Source organism: Phodopus roborovskii, unplaced genomic scaffold, assembly GCF_943737965.1.
Source record: "Phodopus roborovskii unplaced genomic scaffold, PHOROB, whole genome shotgun sequence".
NCBI lineage: Eukaryota > Metazoa > Chordata > Mammalia > Rodentia > Cricetidae > Phodopus > Phodopus roborovskii.
The window spans coordinates 15106094-15133010 of NW_026125059.1; the positions used below are offsets into that span (position 1 = coordinate 15106094).

Below are 26917 nucleotides of genomic sequence, written 5' to 3' on the forward strand. Positions count from 1 at the left end.
TCTTTGTCGATTATTTGAGGACATGATCACATGTTTCATGCTTTCAGGACCACTTTCAATATCCCCACAGACAGCTGCATGGTGTCTTCCCTGTGGCTTGTCTCCCTGACATTCCTTGCAGAAGGTTCCATCGGTCGAGTGTTAACCTCCCCACAAATGGGCTGGAATGGCAGAAAGTCCTGCCGTTCCTTGAGTCTTTCCTTTGTGACTCACCAGATGGACAAAATCCCTCTGCCACCCAGAGCCTGAAGACTGTGGTGGATGGAATTTCCTGAGTTGTCAGGGTGGGACTCACACAGTGTACACGAGGCAGCTGTCTGTGGCTTTGAGGCAGAGAGAATTAGGAGGCAGCGTGTTAGGGAGACCTTCCAAGCTTGGTGAGCAGAGAACCCAGGCAAACACCTGGTTCAAATCTGTCCTCAAAAATGAAGCCCAGTGTGAGAACTGGGAAGGAGTAGGGGCCCAGCCAGCATGTGTGGTATGCTAGATCTCAGCACATAGAATGGAGGTGGAGAGCAGATGGGGGAAAGCCTTCCCGAAGCTTCAGTTGTCGTCTGGGAACATAAATGGATCTAAGGACAAAGGACATGTGATAGGGGGTTTGCGTCCTTGCTCCTGACCCTGTGAACTGTGCTTCTGGATAGCCAAAGGGCCTCTATACCTTATTTTTTAGCCTGACTAGAAAAGTCAGAATGGACAGGCTGGCAATCTATACCTTCAGGAGAAAAGTGTCCTTCCCTGCACATGTCCAGGTGCTCTCCCCTTCAGGGAGGAGGCCAATGCTTGGCCTGACCCTGGCACCTCAGCTGAGTTCCAGGGACTTAGAGGTGAGCACTGGAAGGGGCCAGATGCCAGAATGCTGGAATTAAGGCGTGTAGATGAAGGGGCCATCACTGCTCCAGGAGGAAAGCCTGAGAACTCAAGGTCATAGTCAGGGTCTGGACGTGTGGCCTCTAGTCCTATGCACTGGTTATGTGGCCTCTCTGTACCCCCCCACAGTGTCCTTTATAAGGTAGAGGTCAGGAGAGAAGTGGCTTTGTGGGCTGGAGAGAGGACCTGGAAGGAGTTCAGCCATGTGACAAGTCAGGACACTAGCTATCACAATATAAAGTGGAGAGCCACAGTCAGGCTCCATGCCTTCTTCTCCAGGGAGATCGTAGCCAAACATCTGTCACAGATGACGAAAGCGTGGAAGCCCACAAGACAGCAGCCATGCCGAGGCCTCACGTTCACTCATCCCAGCGCTCACCCTGCGGAAGAGACAGACTATGCTTTCAGGTGTCAGGGTTGCCTTGTTGTGGGCAGATGTTGGCTGCCTGGCTATGCTTCCGTTCCGGTGGAACAGGTAGCAGCAGAAACCAGGAACACCGAAGAAATGGGCCCCTATCCTGCCCCTCACCTCACTGGCTTCATCTGTAGAATAGGACAACCCCAGCCCTGCCTCCTGGGGTTATGGCAAGATGGCATGCGGGTAAGGGGTTCCGCGGGCTTCTTTGCATGGCCATATGGAGCTCTGCGGGTGCCCAGCGAGTAGACGCCAAAGCAGTTTTTATCGCCGGCCTCCCTCCCTGACGCAGATGCAGTAGGGTCTGTAAAACCAGCCGGCTCCAGCTTCAGGGTTTCCTTCCTCTCCACGTGTCATTTTGCCTTTTGCCATGCTGGGTTTCCAAAGTTGTGTCTGACTTCCACTCTCCTTCCTTAGCTCAGAGCAGTCATGCCCTGCCACAGGAAAGAAGTTAAAAATAAAGCCAGGCCTCAAATCCTCTGAGCAAACACCCAGCTCTCTAAAAATAGTGTCTGCAGCAGGCCTCCAGGGCCAGGCTGGGATAGAGGGCTGGCATGGGCCAAGACCCGCTCTCCCAGCCAGGCCTCAGGAGCACCCTGGCCCGCCAAGCCCACCCTAGCCCGTCCTTGCTGTTACCACCACTGCCAACCCCTCTCCCGGACCCCTTCAAGGCCCTTCTTGGCTCCTCACTCCCCTTGCTGTTGGGTGCAGCCGGTCCACTCTGGGGAGCACAACGTTCTTGGGGCCCTTAATCTGTGTACTATGGAAGGCAGAGTTTGATGTGTGTAGTTTATTTGGGAGATAACTTGAGGAAAGGGAGTGAGAGGGGGTGGGAGGAGCAAGACAGGGAAGAGGGAGCAGCTAGTACAACCTTGTGACTGAGTCACAGGTGCAGACCGTGGGTACTAGACTTGGCCGAGACACTGGGGCCCCCAGAATTTTCTTGATGGGTGGACCCCAATCCCACATCCCTCATTTGAGTCTTCCATGGATTAGAAATCACCCCACTTCTGGTTTGGGTTTGGATTTGTGTGTGTGTGTGTGTGTGTGTGTGTGTGTGTGTGTGTGTGTGTGTGTGTGTGTGCTGGGGGTTGACAGGAGCACCTACAGCATCTACTGCATCCAAGCAAGCTCTGGGTGGACAGTGGGTAGCTGAGCTCAGGAGACTGTGACAGTACCTGTTGAATGTGACCTCATATAGACCCGTCCTCCACTGCTGTGGACTAGGTAGAGGAGGTACCTAGCAGAGATTTCACTTTAGGAGAAAGCTTAGATCTAGAATTCGCAGAGCTGCCCTTTGTGGTGGGGTCATCCCACCAGCCAGCCTCATTTCACACTATTGTCCCATCGTTGGTGTTCAGCCATGGTTCCCTCAAAGATGGCTTTCTCTCCTGGCTGTGGTTCTTCACACGTGTTCTTCTGTTTGCCTGGAATGCCTTCCCCCCACCATGTACTTTACTAATGCCAGCCTGTCCATCGGTCTCACTTAGCTCTGCGCTCCTGTCTGGTCTGAACTCGCTGTGCTATGCAGACCAGCACCTGGCATAGAACCCAGCACATGCAGAATCCTCAAAGAACAGGCTGAATACATAGTTCTCAAGCATTGTGGGATGGAAAAGTCTCCCAGGGTAGAGGCACTATCTGCACCCACTTAAGGCTTCAAACACACGCAGCGAATGTTTATGGCGAGCCTACTGTGTGCCAGGCTTGGAGAAGAAAGCCTGAAGATGCGAGCCTTCCTTCCTTGTTACATAAGTGCAGGGCCCAGGGAGGCCCTCACTGAGAAAGCAGAGACACATTGGACCGAGTCAGTGAGTGCATGGTCTAGGAAGAGCAGGCCGTGTGTAGAGGGAAGGGCACGGTGATGTCATAGACGTGCTATGATGTGTGTCTGGAACAGAGTGGACCCTTGGAAATGAGGCAGGAGGGAGACTCTGTGTGGCTGGGGTGAAAGCAAAGGACTAGCAGAAGCAGAGGCCAGAGAGAGTCGGGGACATGGGTGGAAAGAGATGGTGGCCTTGTCCCATTCCGACGTCCACATGTAGTGTGTGTCCGTGTGTGTGTGGATATGTATGTACAAGCAGATGCATGTTCACGTGGGTACACATGTGTATGAGTGCACAGGTACTTATGTTCATGTGGAAGCCAGAGGTCAGTCTTGGGTATAGTTCCTCAGATGCCATCCGTCTTCTCTTTTGAGACAGGGTCATTTGCACCTGCGACCACACCTGGCTTGTTTCCAAAGATTTTGAGGGTTGGAGTCAGGTCCTCATGCTTGCAGGGCAAGCACTTTACCAATTAAGCCATCTCCTTAGTACTCATATGTAGCTGTTTTAATTAAATCAATTAAAAGTCCCACACTCTAGCTGTAGCCGCCACATTTCAACTGCTTGATAGCCGCTGCTTTGGACAGCACAGATATAAAACATTCTAACTGCTGGGAATTTTGTTGCGCAGTGCTTTTGTGTGGCCTTGTAGGTCACTGCAGGCTGTCACTGTATGCCATACAGAACTGGGCACACACTACAAGCTCCTTTCCTCACCTCCAAAGGTGTGTGTGACGGAAGTGTGCAAGGCCATTAAATGCAGTCCCAGCCAAAATCAGAATACCTTTCCCACCACCCTTGCCAGTTGGCCATTTGCTTACTGCTTCTGCCTCTGCCTCTGCAGGCATGGGAGCTCAGTACTGCTGGAGATGACTGAGACCAACTTTGGGCCCCTTGGCCCTGGGATCCTCTAGCCTAGGCTTTCTGCACTCCTGGGGCCTCTTCTTTTAGATCCTGGTTCTGCCCCTGAGACTCGGGTCAGCCAGGTGGGCCATTGAGGTTAATGGCGGTGCCTTCCCTGGGGCTTGTGACCATTCTAGGACATCCCCAGTGATCCATTTCCTTGTCTTTCCCTCCTGCTGTCTTTAGAGAGGAACTTTTAGCCTCATATGTAAGGAGTTCGGTTTTTCCGCCTGCCGCCGCCCGGTCTTGTCCTGCTGCCCTGCCAGCCCCAAATAATACACAGTGACTCTGTATTTGGTACAATACTGTTGGCCCGGTTACTTGTTTCTTATCGGCTAGCTCTGCCTTTAATTATGAACCCATTTCTGCTGATCTATGTATTTCTCTTACCGGGGAGCCGGCAGCATACTGCTTTCTCCAGACTCTCCATCTTGACTCCTCCTTACTACTTCCTATTTCCTCCTTGTCTCCTAGTCCCTCCTATCTTGCTTTCCTATTGGCCAACAGTGCTTTATTATTAACCAGTATGAGAAACATACAGAATGACATCTCCCATCACTCATACTTAAAGAATGCACCCTTGTTGAGCTGAGAAGGAAGAGTAAAGGCCAGGTGCCAAGGCTTCTGTTCTTGGGTAAAAGCAGCACCCCCCTACCCCACCCCAACCTTGGAGTTGTCCCATCCCAAGGGTCTGTGTTTTTAGCTGGATGCAAAGATGTTTTTAGGCACATGCAACCTCCCTGCCCCCACCTGAGGATAAGGGGCTTCTGCTTGTGGGGAAGAAAGGGAGCATGTGTGAGCTGTTGACATCTGCCCCGACATCCCTGAAGAGACCTAGGTCTTGTGTCTCTAGCCTTCTGCACTCTTATGTGCTCGGTGACTTCACAATGTCCCTGGCTTCTCGTTTGCTTACGTTTCCCGCCTTCCTGGGTTGAGGCACAGCATTTATGTTCAGGAGTGCAGGCTTTGGGGTTGGCTAATGCTCGCTCCCTAGGCAAGCTCTTTCCCTGAGCCTTGGTTTTCCCAACTGTGGCAGGCAGGAGAGCTTGATCTAGTGCCTAGTGCCCAGGGTATTGTAAGGGCACATCGAGATAAGCTGTGTGAGTGCTTATGAAGTGCTCTCTGCCATGCCTGGCACTGTCATTATTATTATTATAGCCCTTATCTTCCTCCTGGTGGTACTGACTTCAGAGCTAGAGTCCAGAACAGGGAACAGGGCAAGCTCTCTGTGTGAACCCCAGTGTCACATTCCCAACACTCACCCTGGAAGAACCTGTCCCCTGTTACCTTGAGGAGGGCGTGATGTGGAACCACAGATAAGAGGGGCTTCATGGGACCCCATCTCTACAGCCACGCACGGGCAAACCATATCCCTCACACTGGCTTATTGCCAAATGCCGAAGCGCCCCCCCCACCCCAAATCAGGCCAGGCTTTATGCATTCCTGTCTGGGAAGGGGAATTAGCACAAAGTCATGGCAGCCCAGTGTCTAAACTGTGACTTGTAACCCCACAGGGCTTGCTGTGGCCCTGGATGAGTTTGTTCAGGGGTGAGTGGGGCGCATGGGACTCTGATTGGAAGGTCGAGGGCAGATGGCACAGAGTGGGTCATCTGGAAAAGGGTTTCTCAGAGCCCTCTACCCTAGCTCAGTTCTCCTTTGAAGAGTTATCTAGAAAAATATAGGAAGACACACTGAGTGACCTTCAGGATTTCCCCCTTATTAAAAACAAACAAGGAAACGTAGAGCCAGGTGGTGGCACACGCCTTTAATCCCAGTACTTGGGAGGCAGAGGCGGGTGGATTTTTATGAGTTCAAGGCCAGCTTGAAAAGTGAGTTCCAGGACAGCCAGTGCTACACAGAGAAACTCAGTCTCAAAAAAACCAAAACCCAATACAGCAAAAAAGACAACAAACAAACAAACAATCAAAACAAAACAACCCCCAACCCCCCAAAAAAACTTATAGCACTGGGGCTATAGTTTAATGGTAGAGCTCTTCCCTAGTACAGGAAGTCTACCTCTTCCTGTCCTCACCTCTGCATCTTATCACTGGCCACCATTGTTTGTTTCTCCCTGGGTTCCTTTCTGCAAGGATGAAGATGAAGCGTAGGAGAAGTTCACGCTGCTCAAAACCATAGCTATAAGCAAACGTGCACTTATAGACCTCCTTCCTTCTCTGTTGTTTTTTATTTCTGTGTATGTGTGTGTGTCACATGTCCGGAGGTGCCCAGAAGAGGAACTCAAGTCCATAGATGGCTTCTGAGCCTCTGGACCTAGAGTTGCAGACAGATGTTTCCAGGCAGTTGTGAGCCCCTGATGTGGGTGCTGGGAACTGAATTCTTTCTTACACAAAAGTTGCATATTACATGTACTGTTTTAAACTTTGGGGAATTTTCTTCTTTGCATGGCATATATTAAGAGAAATTTCTGTTTTTATGAACAAAAGCTCCCAGGTTATTTTAAGCTCCCATGTAGTTCATTATTTCTGGGGAAAATCTGTTACATGTGTTGAATTTTGCTTTGCTGAGTCAGGTCGTGCAGTATACACATCACTTTTCCTGTAGGCCAGCAAACTTATAGAATAAATCTCTTCTAAGCACAGTTGCTGGATGCGTGGCTCTCTGTAGGAGTGGTCCCATTTTATCTTCATTCTGAGTCATGTTCGTGTGGGAGGCCTCTGCCATTGCTTGCAGAAAGACTTGGGGCAACTTTGTGGCTCTTGGTGGGATTCTATTTCTCAGAAGTCTGTGTTTTGCTTCTCACATGTGTTAGGGAGACACAACAACGACAAAACCCATCCTTGATTCACTTTCTTGCCACATCCCAGCCTTGCGCAGCCACTGTTACCCTGGCTGCCCTGGAACACAACTTCAGCCCAGACAGAATCCAAGAGACTGTCCCTGTGACTACAAGCTAAGGCAAGGTTTCCAGAGACTGACTACCCAGGTACCTTCCCAAACAATGTTGTATCCACCTACCATTGGGATGGGTTGTCTCTTATATTTAAAAGTATTTTGAATTTCTTAAATCTTTATAAATCTGTAAGTAAAAATCTAGTAGCAGTTTAAAGAAGTTAGCCAAAAGGAAAAAAAATAATACAACAAGGGAAGATGCCAAAGTCATCCTTCCCTGGTTTACTCAAAGCTCCGGCTTCAGGGGGTTGGCTGCTGTGTTTGTTCTCTGTTCTTTGGGAGTTAGGGATGTAGCTCATAGGTAGAGTGTGGGCTCTGGGGACTTTTGGAAAGAAAACCTGCTGGGGAGCACCCCAGAGTTAATGGGAAGGTTGTACTCCCAATAACAAGACAGAATGAGAGAGAGAGAGAGAATAAAAGCACCAAATAAGACTTCTTACTGATGTAATTAGGATGATCAAAATTGAGGTTTTTGTTTGTTCGTTTGTTTTTGTTTTGTTTTTTTTTTTTTTGTTTTCCTTTTGGCTTTTGAGACACAGTCTCACTTTGCAGACCAGGCTGTCTCAGAACTTACTATGTAGTCCAGGCTGGCCTTGAACTTGTAATTATCTTATCTTGGCATCTTCAGTCTTGGGATAAGTGAGTTGCTATGATGGGCTCAACTGAATTTTAAGCCAAGCCTGATGGCAGATGTCTATAATCCCTGCACTTGAGAGGTGGAAACAGGAGAACCAGGAGTTCAAGGCCACTCACCAGTACATAGTAAATTTAAGGCTAGTCTTGGCTACACAGGACCTGCTTTAAAAAATAAATAATCAGAAAGAAAGAAATGGAATTTTTACAATTCTACTTAACAAAGGCCTTGAACTACCATCTTTTTTGGCCCCACCAGGAGTGTCCCCAGGCCCTTGGGAAATGCCCAGTGGGTAAATGCTCTCCATCCACAAGCATGAGGGCCTGGTCTGGAATCCCCAACCCTGGGCATGGCTTCAGAGCAACTATAAGCCAGCAGCATGAGGGGAAGAGGGAACAGTAGGCTCACTGGGACTCCATGATTGGCAGCTAGCTCCAGGCTCAGTGAGGGACTATATTTGATGGAAATAAGGTGGAGAGTGGCAGAGAACATCGAATGCCCTCCCTTGCATCACTCATACACAAGCATAAACATAAGCACTGAGATGCACATGTACATACCATAACACACACACACACCACACACACACAAATACATACTTACACACACCACATGTACACACACACATACATACACACACCACACGTACACACACACATACAAATACACACACCACACATATGTACACACACGCATACACACACAACACACACACATACACACACACCCCCCAAACACACCCCCACACACACCACACATACATACACACATTCACACCACACACATACACAAACACACACATACACACACACCACACACACACACACACACACACACACACACACACACACACACCAAGAAACACTGGCCTAAAAGATTTTTCCTGCCCCTCTTTTTCTTTAAAGACCAGAGTGAGGACAGGGGTGGGTATCTGTCTTTGTAAGGGGCCTGTCCTTTAAGAGCTAGATTGATAAGGACTTGTCCTTCAGGAACTAGACTTTGGGCAAGAGGAGCCCCATCACACAGTAGGCACTCACTGTCACCAATTCTTAGCGGGTCCCCGGCATTCTTATGGGAAAAGGACAGATGCTCAGGCAAACAGTGTCCACTAGAACCTCATCTGAAGACAGCAGTGCCCTCTCACTGTGTCCCTTGTGCAGTTCCTACCATGGCCAAGGCCTGCTCAGAACACTAGGACAAGCATCTCCAGAGTGGATGGGAGGGATGCAAGACCACGCTGGCTTCCTTTTTCAACCCTTGTTCGTGCTAGATAAGGAGCAAGCCCAAACATCAAGCAGACCCCCACATGTTTACTTCCTCCTCGTATAAAGCTCTTCTTCATTTGTCAGTTCAGGGACCAGGATCCATCTACTGGTGTCTCCGTCACCTTGAGCATATGGCTTCTAAGGTCACATTTTCTTCCTCTGGTAAAAAGAGGAAACTCCAGGATACCCGTGGAAAGATTCTTAGCTAGGCTGGGAAGGGGCTAAATTATATTCGTGGCCTGTAAGAGATGCTGGGAGACAGCCTAGATATATGTTCAGGAAGAATTGGAGGCTGCTTGGTGAACTCACCTTCCTCAGCCATTTGATGAACTCTATGAGCTACCCATGCCTGGCATGTTTACATGGGTGCTAGGGATTTAACTCAGGTCTTTGCGCCTCTGAAGCAAGCCCTTTACTGAGTGGGCATCTCCCCGTCCATTGAGCAAAATCATGTAGACTTTGCCTCACTGGGCTTGAGGCAATCCATCTTCCTACTGTGGGAAGCGGGATCACAAATCCAGTCAAATGCAGGGACTGGAGTAGAGAGGGACTCACTTTGGTGTCGTGTCTGGACCCTTGTCCTTCGCTGATGTCTCCCACAGACCCAGCATGCTCCTTCCCAGTCTACCTCCCTGCTCTTGTCCTATTTATTCTCCCTTCTTCCCCTGATGCTTGCTTCTTTCTAACTTGTTCCTATGAGTATATCCCCAGCCCTACCCAAGGCCCCATCACTCACCCATGGCATCTCAGGCCCTCCACACTCTTCCTCATTATTTAACTAGGGTCACCAGGCATCGAACCCATTGCCTCTCTGTCTTTTCCCATTATGACACCTGTTACGTGCAGTTTTCCCACCAGCCTGGCCCCAGTGCCTCGTCAGCCCCAAATAACACACAGAGATGCTGTATTAGATATAAAGCTGTTGGCCTGTTACTAGCGTTTCTTATTGGCTAGCTTTGTCTTAAATATTAACTCATTTCTATTAATCTAAGTGTTTCCATGTGGTCTTATCTTACCGGAAAGAGGATCCAGACTTCTCTCAAGTCCCTACATCTTGACTCTCCTCTACTACATCTCCCAGAATCTTCCTTGTCTCCTAGTCCCACCTATCTTGCTTCCCTATTGGCCAACAGTGTTTCATTCACTAGCCAATAAGAGAAACATATTTACAGAATGACATCTCCCATCAGACACCTCTTGCTCCTTCTTTCTATCACTCCAGGCCCAGTCACAAGGAGGGCTCACTGACCAGCCAGCCTAGTGTACTCTGGGGGTGCTCCAGGCCAATAAGAGAGACTGTCTCAAAAAAGGTAGATGGCAACAGAGGAATGATACACAGGGTTCTCCTCTAACCTCTACAAGCACACACGAGCATTCACATGAATACATGCACTTGTAATGCGCGCGCGCGCGCGCGCACACACACACACACACACACACACACACACACGTGCAAGAAAGAGAAAAAGAAAGCCAATCAGTAAGTAAATGTAATTAAAAAAAAAAAAAGAAAGAAAATTAAAAAAAATGGGGGAGCGGCTACAACCCAGGCCATGTGGTACCAGAGTTTTCCTGTTCAAACCCTCCCTCAGCAGGAACCCTTGGGAGAGGTCCCTGATCCCCTTGTAGTGTGCCCATGATGGCTGTAGGCTTTCCCACACCACAGGATGCAGGGACACACTCATCATTTACAGCTGTTGAGCGGTTCTGTGGCTGAGAGGCAGTGATGATGAGCATCTCTTCTGGAGCCTGGTGCCTGGCATGGCCTGCTCTGGTTAGTCACTGGAACAGGCTTTGGAACCAGGAGTGTGATTTCTGGTTGTGGATGGGAGGGATCCCCTGGAGGGGGCTTCTTCCAGTAGGGTCTCTGTGGAGGTGCTGGGGCTATGGACTGCCTGGGCCCCAGGAACAAATGGGAGCTGCTTGGAATTCCTCCCAGAGTCCTTATCAGTTTCCATTCGCTCTGGGATGGGGCTCAAGGGGGTGTTGGTGCCACTGGGGGCTGCTCTGGAGAAAGCTGGAATGCCACAGCTGAGCTCCACCTGGGGAAGGGCTGTCCAGAGGCGGGGGCGTTGCAGAGTGGGGAGGGCTCAGCTGTCACATTCCTCAGGGAGAACGCTCAGGGCGCCTTGTCCTTATTTAGGCAGGAGATGTCTGATGGCTTGGGTCTGCTGGATGCCATGGCAGGACGACTCAGCCTCACCAGGTGGGTGGGGCAGGCTGAACGAAATCAAAGCTGAGTCAGCAAGCTCTGGGGCAGCTGATCCCAGCAGACCCAGATACCCTAGGGTGGCAAGTTCAACCCTTGGGGAGACAAAACACCTTGTCAACAAAACCCAGCAGCCACCCTTTGTGGGAGGCCGTCTGTACCAGCCTGTAAGCCTGAGGGAGGCACCCTACTCAAGGTTGTATGGCTTTCTGCACATGCCAAATAAGCTGAGCAATGGCCCCCGGCTATGGCCCCTTCCATCATATTTTGGTGACAGTCACAATGGAATTCCAGGCTTGCCCCTTTCCTCCTGGTGTGGGGGCTGGCTACCTAGCCTACCCACCTTTTAGTGAAGATAGCAAGCCAAAGAAGAGTAACAGTGTTTTATAAATTCATATCCCAGGGGTGTCCATCAGTTTGGGCAGATTTTGTTTGTTAGAGTAAATCACTACATGTAGCACATTCAAAGGGAGGGAATTATACAGGGGTGTGACTCTCAGGAGCCACCTGAGAAATCTGCCTGTTAACCTTCATTTTTCAGAAGAGGGATGCAAAGAGATTAAGTGACCTGTGCAGGTCACTTATAGGAAGGGTTGGAGTCTGAGGTTCAAGTCCAGAAAACATGATCGTAGGTAGAGTCCATGATTTTAACCTTGATGACTCACTTAAGTCCTTGTGTTCATAGTTCTGTTAGCAAACCAGTGCAGGTATGGGCACAGTAGGAAGGCAGATTCCAGAACCAATGCATCCATTGGTTTGTCAGCATGGTGGCTGTGAATGCTGCTGCTCCAAGGGTTACTCTTCCAGTCATTTGTAAAATTCATTTAAAAACTGAAGTGTGGACCAGGTGTGATGACTCATTCCAGAGGCAGAGGCAGAGACAGAGGCAGAGGCAGAGGCAGAGGCAGAGGCAGAGGCAGAGGCAGAGGCAGAGGCAGAGGCAGAGGCAGAGGCAGAGGCAGAAGGATCTCTGCATGTTCAAGGTCAGCCCAGGGTACATAGCAAGTTACAGGAGAGCCAGGACTACATAAAGAGACCCAGCCTCAAAAAACAAAACAAAATAAGTGCACTATTTTTTTGTTTTTATTTGATTTAGTGCTTGTGTTAGAAATGGAGGCTTGGCACATGATAGGCAAGTGTCCCACTACCATACCTTAGCCCATGAGTGAACTCTTTTGGAAGGGAAGTTCTCTGGGTGGTTCTGAAAACTTCTGCTCTTTTCATAGCAAACTCTGGTGGGCCTGCAGACCCATGGTCCTCTGCTGTGGCTTCTCCGGTTGCCAAAGTATGGCTCAACAGTCTATCAGGAACTACTGCCCCACAAACCAACCTCCTCAGGGAGGTGAGGGACCCTGCTGGTGACCACTGGTTCTGGGGGCCCTCAGACAGGCTGCAGGTATGTGGGGTCCTCACAATGACCCTGAAGGGAGAGATTGGCTTAAGGACATTTTCAGTTGCTGCTTACTCTGGATTGTGATTGAAGATGAAGTCCTGGATACAAACGGCACGCTTGAGGGCTTCAGTGCTGGGAATCTGGGCTTAGTTCTGGTCAACTCTGGCTCTCTCTAGCTTTGGGTGAGTGATTTTCTGTGCCAGCATTTCTTCTCCAGTGAACTGTGTTGTCTCAAAGATGAATGTGATCACAGGAGTTGTAGCTTTCTGCTGCTGCTGCAACCAAAGACAGCAAACTTGGGACTAAAGAGTCCTCCCTTTAGCTCTGGATCTGAGCTGTAAATGGTGTGGACAGTCATTCCCCCATCACTGGGCTAAAGTTGAGTGCTAGCCAGCTAGCAAGGCTGGCTCCTACTGTGTGCTCTAGAAGGAGAGCCCAGCTGTTGTTTTCCAGCTTCAAATGGTCATCACCCTGACTCTTGGCTCACTGCTCTTCCTGCATCCTTAGGGCGCATCTCTGGTCCCCATATATCAATTCCTCCCCCAGTTGTCAGTTCCTGCTAGTGTGCATTATTGCACTTTCGATTACACGCCTTACCTAACACAGTCCCCATCTCACATCTGCCTGGCCCGTTTGCCCTATAAGGAGACACAGGTATCTGTGATTGGGAGGTGGATAGTTGGGACTAGTTTTTCAGCCACCTGAATAGGACAAGTGGCTGGAATGCAGTTCACCCCCAGTGAGCCAACTCTTACTCAAAGGCTGGAAGGACTGCCTCTCCATCACCCTCCCACTGTCTGGAGCAGACTCTGTACAGGCAGTTCCTCTTGTAAGGAGACTATCATCACAGAAACAAGATCTGGGGGCACCCTCCCCTCCATCCTGGGGGATTTAGGATGAGAGTCCACAGTGGGGAGGTTCGACCTGGGGGCAGGTATCACATAGACTTGGAACCCACACCCCAAAGGCCACCTCTGATGCCCACTTTAAGTGGAATATATCCACATCCAAGGGCTGCAGACACTTACATGAGATCTGCTTTGTACTGGTGTCTTATTACCTTTCCAGTTACTGTGGTAAGATACCCTGACAAATACTACTCTAAGAAGAGGGGGTTTATTATGGTTCTCAGTTTGATGGCACAGTCTGTTATTGGGTGGGGGTGGGATCAAGGCAGGAGGAGCTTGAAGTGGCTGGCCATATCATAGCATAGTGAGGGGACAGAGAATGATGCTCAGTTCACATCCTCCTTTTTATGTCGGCGGGAACCTGAGCCCAGGGAATGGTGCCACCTGTAGTGGGCAGGTTTCCCCGCCTCCATCAACCTAATCAAGATGATCCCCCACAAGTGTGCTTAAAGGTTTGCCTATGACATGGTTGTAGATCTCGTCAAGTTGATAACTGAGACTAATCATCATAACAGGGCCTGCCCCATCCCGTGTGGCTTCTGTATATTGCTGTGTAACTTGGCAGTTCCAAGCCATGACCGTAGGGCTGTTTATATATATACAGATGAAAAAATAAAATCGAGGCACAGGAACTTTAAGCCGCTCCTTCTTACACCTGCCATGCTAACACTTCCAAACATTAAAATATGAGTGGCAATTTCTCCTTTATAAATCTACTCGCTTCCCAATTTTCCTCTATATGGAATTACTGCCATCTTATGATATATAATATTTGTAAGATACATCTTTAAAATGCAGACTGTAGAACTAAGAAGATAAACTTACATATGTGCTTACTTACTATAAGATGGAAATAATAAAAGCCAGCTATGGCCGTATAACCTGCCCACTGGGCTTTCTCCTCCCAGCAGCCTTCCATTCATTCCACTTTTCACCTTGTCTTATCTCTCCCCCCAGACTCTTCATCTTCCCAGAGCAGGGGCCATGTATGGCTCAGCTTTCACTTTAATAACCAATGGGTAAGTGATTGACTTCTCTCTTCCTCAGTTTTCCCACCTGTAAAATGGTGGCAGGATCTATCTTAGAAGTGATGTGAACTCTTAATCTCTTTGTTATTTTTTTTTTATTATTAGAAGCAAGCTTCACATCCTTAAATAGGAAAAAAAAAAAAACCTATAAAACACACAGAAGAAAATATAGGAGGAAATCTTTGTGACCTTGGTTTAGGACAGAAAGCTTCTTAGGTATGATGCCAGAAGTCCAGATACCTAAAGAAAAAAGGTAATTAAACCTTGTTACAACTTGAGGCTTTTGTGCTTCCAAGAGTACCATCAAGAAAGTGAAAAGTTGGCTAGACGGCTCAGTGAGTAAAGGTGCTTTTGGTGCAAGCCCAGGGACAGGGATTCAACTCCCAGAACCTGCGTAAAGGTGGAAGGGGGAAAACCACTCTAGTTTACTTTTTATTTTTTTGAGACAGGGTCTCTCACTGAACCTGGAATTTGGCTAAAGTGACCAGCCACTGATCCCCATCTGTCTCCGTGTTTCCAGTGCTGGGTTACAGAGATACACCACTGACCCTAGTATTTACGTGGGTGCTAGAGATCCAAATTCAGGTCCCCGTGCTTGTACAGCAAACACTATACCAAGCGAGCCCTCTCTGAAGTCATTTGCTGACTTCCTTAATGACTTTTTTCCTGCTGTAGTATTCGGGTGTATGCTAGGGTCACCTGGTAGGCAGGATCCCTAGAACATGACTGTACCCCTTGATATTTGTGGCTGCCCAGTAGTCTATGGTACAAACCGGGTGCAAAGTGCTCAACAGATAGCCAAATGAACGTTAGTGATGTCAGAAGAAGAAATGTTTGCTTCTGCATTAGAACAGAGAGTTGCAGACTTGGCTGTAACAGACCAGAAGGGAAATACTTCTGGCTGTGCTCATCACACTGTCTCTATGGCAACTGCATAACTCCAGACGTACACAAATGATTGAGTGTGGCGGTGCTCTGCTACAACTTTATACAGACACCGAAATCTGAATTCCAGACCATTTTCACATGTTAGAAAACATTATTCCTTTGTTATTTTTTCCAACCACTTAATAAAGTAACCATTTTTAGTCATGGTGGTACAAAACCAGGCAGGGGCTTTATTTGACTAGGGGCTGAATTTGGCCAAGCTCGGCATTAACTTTAAGGGAGGGGAGGGGTTCAAGGTATGTTCTATTCGTAGTTGTGTTTGAGGGGCCAGAATAGAGCCTGGCTCATGACAGACACTCCAAAAAGTTGTAGTAAGTGAGTGAACCAATGCATTAATGTGGGTCTTGAGCATGGAGGGAGGGGAAGGGCCTTCCACGCTGGGGACAGACCAAGCTAAGACCTGGCTCCAAGAAGCCACTGATACGTGGCATGGGCAACAGGGAAAAATACTGGCTCTGATCAAGCAGGCTGGAGCCTAGGCATGGGAAAAAGAGGTGTGTGTGGGGGTGGTGGTGGTGGCAAATTCTCCCCAAAGTGGCTGTGCTGAGTGATGGCCCTGCACCATTCCAGAACTACCAGCCTTATTTTTAACCCAGCTGCTGAAAGATAATCCAAAAGCCACCCAGAAGAGTCATCTCCCTGCCCCTCCCTTTGCCCCAGTTACTGCCCCCCTCCCTTCCCCCAGCAGACACAGCACCACCCTAGGAGACCCTTACCCAGGGGCCACATCTGGATGTAGTAGGTGGTCACAGGGAAGGAATATGTCTCCTATTACAGCCTGGGCTGGGGAGGGTCACTGGTGCTGAAAGACAGCCATCCTAGGCTCCTTACCTGTCCCCCCACCCCCACCCCCAGCAGACTGGGGACAGCCTAGGATGGAGCTGGCCTCAGCACTGTGGACACTTGCTTCACAAACTGGAGTCAGCAGCAGGAGGCACTGGACCGCACAGGTCACTCCCATCCTGAATCAGGGGATTTCTGGTGTAGCTTGAGAATTTGCATTTCTGATGAGCTCCAGGCGGTGATGTTGCTGGGGCCTGTGCAGTGGCACTCCAGGTGGCACCCGTTTAAAAGCTGTGACCTCTGGGCAGCAGTATTCCTTCACTCTAAGGTGGCCAGATGCACCCAGGGAAGGCTGCCCTGAGCTGCGTGTAGAATTCCCACTCCAAAAGATCACCTCCAGTGAAGGTGAGAACATTCCACGTAGCTGGGCTACATTTAGAGCGCGGTTGGAAGCTCACGCAAGGTGAGGCCCTCAGGTACAGGGATGAACAAATTCTCTGGACACATGTGCAGGGCAAGTGTGGGGAAGGAAGATGCAGGCAGGGTAGAGACATAAGAATAGGGGGCAAGGGTGTGACTGGCTTGAGGAGCCAGAGTCCAGGCCAGTGGATGCAGGGTGGAGCCAGGCACATCATCCTGCCATCCCTGCAGCCCTCGTGCCTGGAACACTGTGGCCACCTCCATCCCTGCCTGTGCTGGCTGCCAGCTTCCCAAGTAAAGGGGACTCCTTCAGCTCATATGACCAAAAAAGGGCATCTTCTCGTCAGGAAGGTTGGCCTCACATTCCTCTTCCTCCCACCTGAGGATTCAGGCCCCTAGGGAAGTGGCTCTCCAAACACAAGGCTTTTTCTTGGCACACATACTCACACCCGGGTCAGACTGAGTAGGGGACTCACCCACCACTCTGTCCTGATGTCATCACCTGTCTAAATTGTGGGGACACTTTCTACCTGCCGCACATTTTATTTCTCAGAAACTCTCCGATTCTCCACCCCTCTGAGTCACAAAGAGGAAGCTCTGGAATCCCCGTGGGGTTGAACTGGGGTAAGGTGAGGTACAGACACTGATTTAGTCTTTATTTAGATATTCTTCCTAGTTTGTTCATCTGCCTTTTGGTGCTTGCATTAATTTTACTGTAAACTATTGTATTTAAATGTGATTTAGGGAGGTTGGGTGTCTCAGTGGTTAAAAAGGCTTGCTGCAAAATCATGAGGGTTGGAGGTCCATCCCCAGAATCCACATAAATGCCAAGTGGGCATGGCAGCACCCCTGTAAGTCCATTATCACAGTGTGAAGACAGGGTCCAGAACAAACCGGCTAGCAAGACTCTGGGCTTGGTTGAGAGATCTTGTCTCATTGAGGGAGACAGAAGAGCAATTAGGATGATTCCTGACATCAACCTCACATATGAACTCACACACGTGTGCCTACACGCATGCAGGACGTATATACACATGTGCACATGCCACACATGTAAATGGAGAAAAGTAAAATATGATTTGTCTTGTTTTCTGAGCTCTTTGGGCATCTGAGTGTCTCACCTCACCTGAACCCACAGGGTCAAAGCTGGGGTCAAAGCTTCTGATCTCACAAATTCTTGCCCTTCACCATGAAGCTCCTGGGTTGTGTGTGCACATGGGTGCCTGCCTGTGTGTATTCACCATGACCTGGGAAGCTCCTGGCTCGTGTGTGCACACGGGTGCCTGTGTGTACGTTCACAGACTGATTCTTTCCAAGGCAAACAACAGTGAGACAGTATGGCCTGGTGGAGAGGGTGGGGCCTGGGACTCTGACCTGTGTGACTGGGAGAACAGACTTCACTCTTCCTTACTGTGTGGAAGGCAAAGCCTCTGGGTCGAGCATGGGCTCTAATCCACAATGCCACCACTTTCTCATTGCATCCTTAGGTTTTTTTTTTCTTTTCTTCAAGTCTCCTGCCCCATGCCTGAACCCCCATCGTCTCCCAGCAGCAAATCTCCACTGACATTCTATCGGAAGGCTTCTTGGACTGTTTCCTTGGATGCTATGTGCCTCTTCTGGGCATGCTTCAAGGCTGTGACCAGATACTTCTGCTATCATGCAACAAGGCTGAGCTGCCTTCTCCAGTCAGGATGGTCAGCTCCAGTCACATCCAGTCATCAAGTGTACAGAATTTGGGGTCAGGGTCTAAAGTGCCAGCTTTCACATTCCATGACTACCCTTCAGCAGGCTAATTAACCTATCCATGCCTCAGTTTCCTTCTGTGTAAAGTGAGGAGAGTGGGGCACTGGCTTCCTAAGGCATTCTGATGACGAGTGAGCTACCCTTTGCAACTCCTTCAGGACCGGGCCTGGCATGTTTGTAAACAGGGCTGTTACCGAGGTAGGCATTGTTCTTCATTTAGTCATGTTAGACTGTGCCAACAGCTGGTACAAATATCTCTCTAATGTCAAGCATGTGACATGTGACATGACAAATGTTTAACGTTTGTTCTTGTAGCATTCCGGCATGGGGCTGCAGGAGGAGTCTTCCTTCCACACACTGACTGACATGCTCAGTTCCTCCACTCTATTTCTTTTAACAAAACATTTTTAGTTAAAAAAGTTATTTTATGTGTATGGGCGTTTTGCCTGAATGTATGTGCACCTCATGTGTGCATTGCCCATAGAGGTCAGGAGAGGGCGTCATACCCCTCAGGACTGAAGCTATAGACGATTGAGAGCTGCAATGAGGGTGTGAGCATTGAACCCAGATCACTTCCCAGCACCAGCGCTCCTAACTGTTGACCCATCTCTCCAGATACTCTACTTCACTTCTAACAGGTCACCAAGGATGCTGTGGACAAAATTCAAGGGGGTCCATGTCCTTAGAAACATGTCCTGAGATGGCAGTTCCCAAGCTAGTGCATATGAGAGAATGCTCTCAGGGACGAGGCTGTAAAAAACAGGTAGACAGGAAAGGAAGGGGCTGTACCAGGGCTGGGCTCAGCTTCGGACGTGTTTGAGCACAGGGGACTGTGGGGTGGGAACTCACCTTGGGGTTTTGATGGTCACAGAGGGAGTGGGGTGATGGCATCCAGGCTGCTGGAGGCTGTCTGGGGCTGGGGAAGTGGCACCTTCACTTTGAACACAGTAGCTTTGCTTGTTGCTGTTCTCTGGGGTAGCATGGAGTTATGGACAGCTGGCATTCACAGCAGTTAGGGCAGGTGTATTTGCTCCATGAAGGGACTGGGCCAGGTACCCAAAGTGTCTGTGTACATGTCAACTGAAGTTTGGTGTTTCCTTCCTTCTGGGACAGGCAGAAGACCATAAGAATGCTAGCTGGACTTGTGACTTTGTCTCTAACAGAAATCACAAGCTTCTTCTTTTCTTCTTCTTCTTCTTCTTCTTCTTCTTCTTCTTCTTCTTCTTCTTCGTGACACAAGTGCTAGGATTATAGATGTGAGCCACTACATCTAGCTATGCTCATTTATACTTTTAACTTGTGGTGATTAGTAGACCTGTTAGATATTTGTAGTGTTGGTGAAAAAGGATATGCGTTATCCTATTACGAATTTGTTCTTTTATGTGTTGTTCATTGTGCATCTATATATGGGTATATGCATAAGAATGCAGGTGCTCAACAGTCCAAAGAGGATGTGGAATCCCTTGAAGTTGGAGTCACCAGCAGTTCCTAGGTGCTAGGAACCATACATGTGTCGTCTGGAAGAGCTGCGCATGCTTTTAGCCGCTGAGCCATCACCCCAGCCTCACAGATTTGTTCTTTTAAGTATTTTATTAAGTGTGTCAATTCAGCTGTAGCTCTTCACAACCCCTCTAACCTTGTTAGAGCTCTCATCCAGTAGCTGATGGAAGCAGAAGCAGAGATCCACAGCTAAGCACTGAGCCCAACTCCTGGCATCAATTTGTAGAGAGGGAGGAGTGATGAGCAAAGGGGTCAAGACCAGACTGGAGAAACCCACAGAAACAGCTGACCTGAGCAAGTGGGAGCTCATGGACCCTAGTCTGACAGCTGGGGAACCTGCATAGGACTGAACCAGGCCCCCTGAACGTGGTGTCAGTTGAGGGGCTTGGGCAATCTATGGGGCCTCTGTCAGTGGAACCAGTATTTATCCTTAATGCACAAATGGGCATTGGGAGTCCATTACCTATGGAGGGATACTCTCTCAGCCTAGATACAGGGGGGAGGGCCTAGGTCCTGCCCCAATGATGTGACAGACTTTGATGATCCCCCATGGGAGGCCTCAATCTCTCTGAGGAGTGGGTGTGGGGTAGGTTGGGGAGATGGTGGGGGAAATGGGATAATGGGAGGGAGAGGGAACTGGGATTGTTATATAAAGTAAGATTGTTTTTAATTTTAATAAAAATTAATTTTAAAGCATTGTTGATATTATTATTATTAAGTGTTTATTTGCATGCACATCACAGGACAACTCTTAGGGGTTGGTTTTCTCCCTTCCATCTTTACATGGGTTCACAAGATTGAACTCTAGTCCAGGCTTGCTTGGCAAGTACCTTTACCTGCTGAGCTGTCTTGCCTGACTCTTGTTTTGTGTAATTAAAAATGTTCTGTCAGATGTGATGGTGCATGGCTTTAATTCCAGCCCTTGAGAGACAGAGGCAGGTGGATCTGTGGGAATTCGGGGCCATCCTGGTTTACACAGAAAGCTCCAGGTCACCCAGGGCTACAAGGCGAGGCTCTGTCTCAATAACAAATCAAAACGTCTGGAAAAGGAGTCCACAGGCTTCTCCAGTTAGCCAAAGGCAGGAGAGAGAATATACAACATGTATGAGACTAATCACCCTGTTCTGAGGTGATAGCTTCTGCATTCAGCCATCCATGGGGAAAAGGGCTTTATTGGTTAGACTTAGAAATAACATACATCAGGGCCTCCCAGAATGCACTGGGAAGAATGCAGTCATCTGACTATGCTTATCTGTAAGGGAGGCTGGGGAATACAGTCTATGTATACTTAGAAACGGAGGACTGGACTGGGGAATGCCCAGTAGTCTGGGCCAGGGGACTGTAATACTCATTGACATCCCAAATGAGAACCTCTGTCCAGGGTGATTCACTGTGTCTTACGGAGGATGGGCAGAGGGCTAGATTCTAAATCTCCCACCATATTGTTTCCTTAGGACAAGCCATGCCAAAGCCAAGGCTGAGGCATCGGAACAGGCTGCCCTGGCTGCCAACCACGAATCCAACATTGCCCGCACATTGGCCAAGGAGCTGGCCCCAGACTTCTACCAGCCAGGTAGGGGCAACCACGGGTGGAGTGGGCAGGGGAGTCCCAGGGAGGGTGACTTTCCTCACTTGCTACAAGGTGGAGATGCCTAAGTGGGGCTCTAAATACCTATGAGTTTTGGAAGCTGTGGGTGTGGTACAAACAGGAGATGGGGGATTCATGGGGGTGCACATCTCTACCTCTATGCAAGACTGGGGTGAGACAGCTGAGACTCCCAGTGCCCATTTTCTGGGAGTAAACTAAGTGCTTGTAAAGGCTGCACTGAGCTTGCAGTGGCCAAGGCTCCTGCCTACTGCACCTCACATAGAGAATGTGTTCTAACTGAGTGGTCAGATCAGGACTGTGGGTCTGACTTGCCACTGGGGGCTCATTCTTGAGTTCCTAATTTAGTGGGTCTAGGTGGAGCCAGTGAGTGACATGCCTAATGATTGGAGGAGCATCTAGAACTACCCTTTGAGAACCGGCACGGCACAGGTAGACCCGGGGCAGATGGATCAAGAAGAGGGGGCTGCAGTTTCAAAGGCACAAAAATGAGAGAGGGGCATGCAGGAAGCTAGATGCTACAACAGGCAACGAGGGTGAGGCTGGGGGAAGAGACTCGGGAAGGGGACACAGCTGCTTGGCAAAGCTGTGCCGGCTGCTGAGCGTGGAGACTGGGACTCTCCGCATCGGAGGGTTTTCAAGTGAGCAACACGCTTGGTGCATTGGAAACATCATTCTGGCTGCAGCTTGCCATCCAAAGCGCCATCCAGAGTGACATCTGTCTGTGATGCAGGGAGTGAGACTACTTTCTGGTCACAGTGTTCCCCCTGCTGGTCACAGGAAGCACAGCACTAGCTTCAGTCATTGCATCCATCGGTGTTGCAAGTAAACGTTCCAAAAGAGTAGGAAAGGGGTGATTCGGCCCGTTTTTTTTTTTCCCCCCAGACAAATGGATGGAAAGAGACCAGTTAATCGCATCATCTTGGCCCTTTGCTGTGTGGTGCTGGGCAAATGATTAGGGTCTCTTGGTCTTCTTTTCCTCTGTGAGACAGAGTTCATAATTTCACTCACCTCACAGAGTTATTAAAATCGATTACTTCCACCACAGCCTGATCTTCCGTGCAGTGAGTGGTGGCTCACATGGGTTACCCCTTCTGGCCCAGGACGGCCCAGCAAACCATGGGTTCGAAGCCTATCACTTTCTGTTGCCCCTGGCAGGTCCTGAGTATCAGAAGCGTCGGTTGCTCCAGGAGATCCTAGAGAACTCAGAGAGCCTGCTGGAGCCCCCGGAGCGGGGTGAAGGCACTGGCCTCCCCCAACGTCCTCGGGAGAGCCCACAGCTGCACGAGCGGGAGACCCCGCAGCCAGAGGAAGGACCCCCGTCTCCGGCCGGGACGCCCCCACAACCCAAGAGGCCCAGACCCGGAGGGTCCAAGGACGGCCTGCTGAGTCCGGGCGCCTGGAATGGCGATCCCGGCGGAGAGGGCAGCCGGCCGGTCACGCCATCCGATGGTGCTGGCCGTCGCAGCCCTGCGCGTCCACCCTCGGAGCACATGGCCATCGAGGCACTGCAGCCGCCGCCCGCGCCCTCGCGGGAGCCAGAGGTGGCGATGTACCGTGGCTACCACAGCTATGCGGTGCGCACGGGCCCTCCCGAGCCCCCGCCCTTGGAGGACGAGCCTGAGCTGGAGGTCTCCGGATCCATCTCGGCGCCCCCGTCCCCCGCCTCTGCCACTGCCCCAGAGGAGCAGCCTCCTGCTCCGCGAAGTCCGTTGTCTGCCACACCCGCCACTCTGGAGCCCAAACCCATCGTCCCTAAATCCGAGTCCAAGGCCAAGGCGCGTAAGACGGAGGCCCGAGGTCTGAGCAAGGTCAAGAAGAAGGGTCGTAAGGAGGTGGCACTGGCGGCAGAGGCCGAGGTGGAGGTGGAGGAGGTGAGGATGCGGACAGAGGCTAGCCTCTGAGATCCCTGGGGTTCCAGGCGGGACTGTGTGTGTGTGTGTGTGTGTGTGTGTGTGTGTGTGTGTGTGTGTGTGTGTGTACACGCGCATTCGCACGCGCGCGCGTCAGAGAGGTGACTTGAGGGACTGGAGGCAGGTCAGATGGGGACCATCTCTAACAGTAGTGGGGCACTGGGCAGAGGTGCAGCTGCAGGTGGGAGATTGAGCAATAGAGTGCCTCTGTGAGTCTGTGGTGTTTGGCCAGGGTACCAGCCACCTCTCTGTTTGGGATGCTGCAGGGAGGGCTTCCTGGGGGTGGAGGAAGATCCCAATAGCGCTTGAGTCTCTGGGTCTCTGTTGGAGTCCAGGAACCAAACACTGCAGCAGAGAGCAAAGCCAACAGTCAGGAATGCCAATGGCGATAGTTGCAGACTGCCCTCCATGTGGCTTGCTAGTGTCCTTTTGAGGTGCTGGAGGATTGGGTTAATTACTTCCAAGAACTCTCCCAGCTCTCACAGTCTGGTGCAGACCAGGGTGCAGGGGCCAACTGTGAACAAACCAGGATGCTTTTAGGAAGATCCTTCCAGAAGCTGCAGCTTCTCTGCCCAGCCTTGTAACCTGGCTGGGGATGTGGGGGTGTCTAGAGGTCCTGGGGACTCAGGCAGCCTTTCTTCATGCCTTCAGGTCCCCAACACTGTCCTCATCTGTATGGTGATCCTGCTGAACATTGGCCTGGCTATCCTATTTGTTCACCTTCTGACTTGACCCTCATCAACCAGGTATGGCCAGAGATTGAAGCCTGGGTGGGAGTGGTGGTGTTTGGTGCTTGGTACGGAGCATGATCTTGTAGCTAGGTAAAGCCCATCCATCAGTGTGCAGGCGTGATGTGCTTTGCATGGTGTGATGTACCTTGCATCCTCCGATATTGTGTGCTCATACTCAAATCGATCCCCGCCCTTTCTCTCCACTTTGCCCCACCCCTTTAGTTTCTTGCCCCTCCTCATGCCCTTAGTTTGTTCTGTTTTCCCCCCAATGGTAGGGGCCCTCACTGGTGTGAGAGCCTTCTTCCTGCTGGGACAACCCTAACAGCCTGAGCCTGAGTCTGGAGCTTGGCCATAGTGCATCTTGCCTTGCTCCCCCAAAGACCTCCTGCCTTGATCCCACCTTAGTGAGGCCAGGAAGTTTCTAGATAGCCCCAGAGGAGAGGAAATCCTTGTCCTGTCTCTGTGTAATAGCCAATGGCAGTGTTAGCCTTGTGGCTATAGCTCTGGAGTCCAGTGCTGAGCTCTGGAGGTTCTCTGTGTCATTGGACACCTTTTTTTTCAGGCACTGATGACTTTGGGGTCCAAAGACCAGGAGAAGCAACCCTGAAGACAGCAGGGAAGGGATAGACTCAGTGGGCCAGCAGGGAACAGTGTGGGTGGCCTGACTCTGATTCCCTTGCAAAGTAGAGGCCTGGTCCCTTCCCAGCTTGTGGCTCAGCCTTGGGTGCCATATCCCTCTTCTGACTGGTGTTGTCTCCCTTCAGAGCCAGGAGTCCCACTGAGGATGCCAGGACCCATCTTTCTGCAATGCCAAGCAGGTGTCCCAGGAGGACTGAACTATGGACCTGAAGCCTTGTTCCACCCACTCCATGGATATTTAAGGAGGCCTCCCTGTGAGCCCTGGGTGCTGTGTGCCTGAGGAAGAGAATGTCTAGGTACCCTCCAGGGCAAAGGATGCCCTGAGAGAAGATCCCTGGTCGTCCCTAGGCCCTTGACCTGCTCCTGAATCTATCCTCAGTCCTGCCTCGCCTTGCCCTGCCATCCTTCCCTGGGCTTTTGTGTGTTTTGAGAGATGCCACCTAAGCAAGATATTAATACAAATCTCTTCCTCCTATGCAACTACCAATACAGTACTCTGGTTGATGACTTGAGGCCACCCAGGAAGATGAGGGGCACAGAAGCCCCTTGGGTAGCGACAGTGTGAAGACCCCAGTGGGGTGGTGCAGTCCTTCCCAGTCTATATTGCTCCAAAGTTTACAGAGTTCTGAAGGGCAGTATAAGAAATGGAGGAACCCAGTTGAATATACCAGCATGCAATGCTCTGCATCCTCCCATCAGTCCAGTTGGCATCCTCTAGGATCAGTAGCAGGGGAGACCTGAACATCTAAGCCTTTGGCTGGGAAGTCACCTTCAGGAGTCTGGGCTATGGTGGGAAGAAGGCAAGGAATGTTAAGTGATGGCCCCTAATTTTGAGTGTGTCTGAGTCTGAGGCTGGAGTTCATTTGGGGTCACTAATGTGTCCTGGGTCATTGTATAGGAGCCCTAGGCCTGAGAGCTATAGTTACTGTAATGTTCTGGCTTATCTGCTGTGGGATCCATGTGTGGAAGCCCATGGAAGTCAAGAGCTACATCCCTGGTGCATATCCTCTGGCAGAGAGAGGCGGGAGACAAGCATTATCCAGGAAGACAGGAGTTAGTCTGGATTCTGGCTGGGGCAGCCTGTGCAATAATGAATTGTGCTTGGCAGAAGGTTTACTTGCATGCACCTCACTTAAAGACATTTTCACCACACTGCGTGTTTGGACCCTTGGGCTTGCTGGTGCAGCATGGCAGCCCAGGATTTGTGGTCCCCTATTCCCAGAAGGATGGAAGGAAATAATATCCAGGCCCCCCAAATTTAGGAGGCAATGGCATCCAAACTGAGTTGGAGAAAGCTGCTGACACACTCTGACTTCATTTCTTTGGACCTCCCGGACTTGGGCATGGAAGCCAGGCCTTCTCCTACAACAGACTTGAACATGGATATTGAGGGTCAACTTCCTTTTCTTCTCAGTTCATGAGCATCTTCTCCTTGAGTGTCATGCTAACTGTCCCCTGAACTGCTGGGGCTTGGTGACTTGGTTGAACTCATTTTTCTACAGAGAGGAGCCTTGGGATGTTCCTGTGCCAGCCAGTGTGAGCAGGACTTTGCCTCTGGTTGGGTTTTCCTAGACTCTAGAGAATGGGGATGGGTGGGTGGAGGTTACTCAGGGGTGACAGGCTCCAGGCCTTGGCTCTGAGGTCATTGCTCTACTCTGGGTCTGTCCAAGCTATCAGGGTTGTTTTAGGAGGTATGTATGGAATGGGATGGGTTAAGGATGCCAAATCTATGCCAAAAATAAATCTGCATCTTCTCACAGCTCCAGCTGTGTTGTAGTGTCTGCTTGTGGGTCCAGGATGAGGAGTAGGGGCTACTGGGTAGATGGGTGATGGTAGATCCAACTACATCACATCCTCTTTCTTAAGATGCTCCCATAAAGCACAGAGGGGCCTCAAATCTGAATAACAGTCTTTTCCCAAAAATTGCTCTTGTTAGCCTATGTCAGCAGCAAGAGCCTGCCTTTTGAGATGGAGGCTCTCTGGACTCCAGTCCTGGCCTAGACACTCTGTCTGGTGCCTCTGTTTATATTGGTGCATCTATAAAGTGGGGGCAACCCTGCCCACCTCCTGGGGTTACTATGAGCACCACATTAAGGACTGAAAGGGTCCAGAGGGTTGGCTCAGTGGGTAAAGCGCTGTGCAATCATGAGGACCTGTGTTTTGGATCAACAGAATTTACACAGAAGTGGAAGACAGCAACATGCCTGTAAAGCCATCTCTTGGGGCTTGCTGGCCAGTTGGCTTAGCTGCAATGGTACACTCCAGGTTGAATG

The 26917-nt window shown here is 50.2% G+C and overlaps 1 protein-coding gene across 1 annotated transcript in view; it reads left to right on the top strand.

Annotated features, from left to right (window-relative positions):
- The window catches only part of Jph2 (junctophilin 2), a 58494-nt gene extending 32091 nt beyond the window's left edge, over nt 1-26403 (top strand). Inside the window, exons 3-6 of the mRNA XM_051186897.1 lie at nt 21210-21328; nt 22520-23235; nt 23926-24020; nt 24770-26403. Of these exons, the coding sequence (XP_051042854.1) occupies nt 21210-21328; nt 22520-23235; nt 23926-24006 (916 nt within the window). The 3' untranslated portion in view covers nt 24007-24020; nt 24770-26403. The remainder of the gene's footprint in view (nt 1-21209; nt 21329-22519; nt 23236-23925; nt 24021-24769) is intronic.
- The last annotated feature ends 514 nt before the right edge of the window (nt 26404-26917 follow it).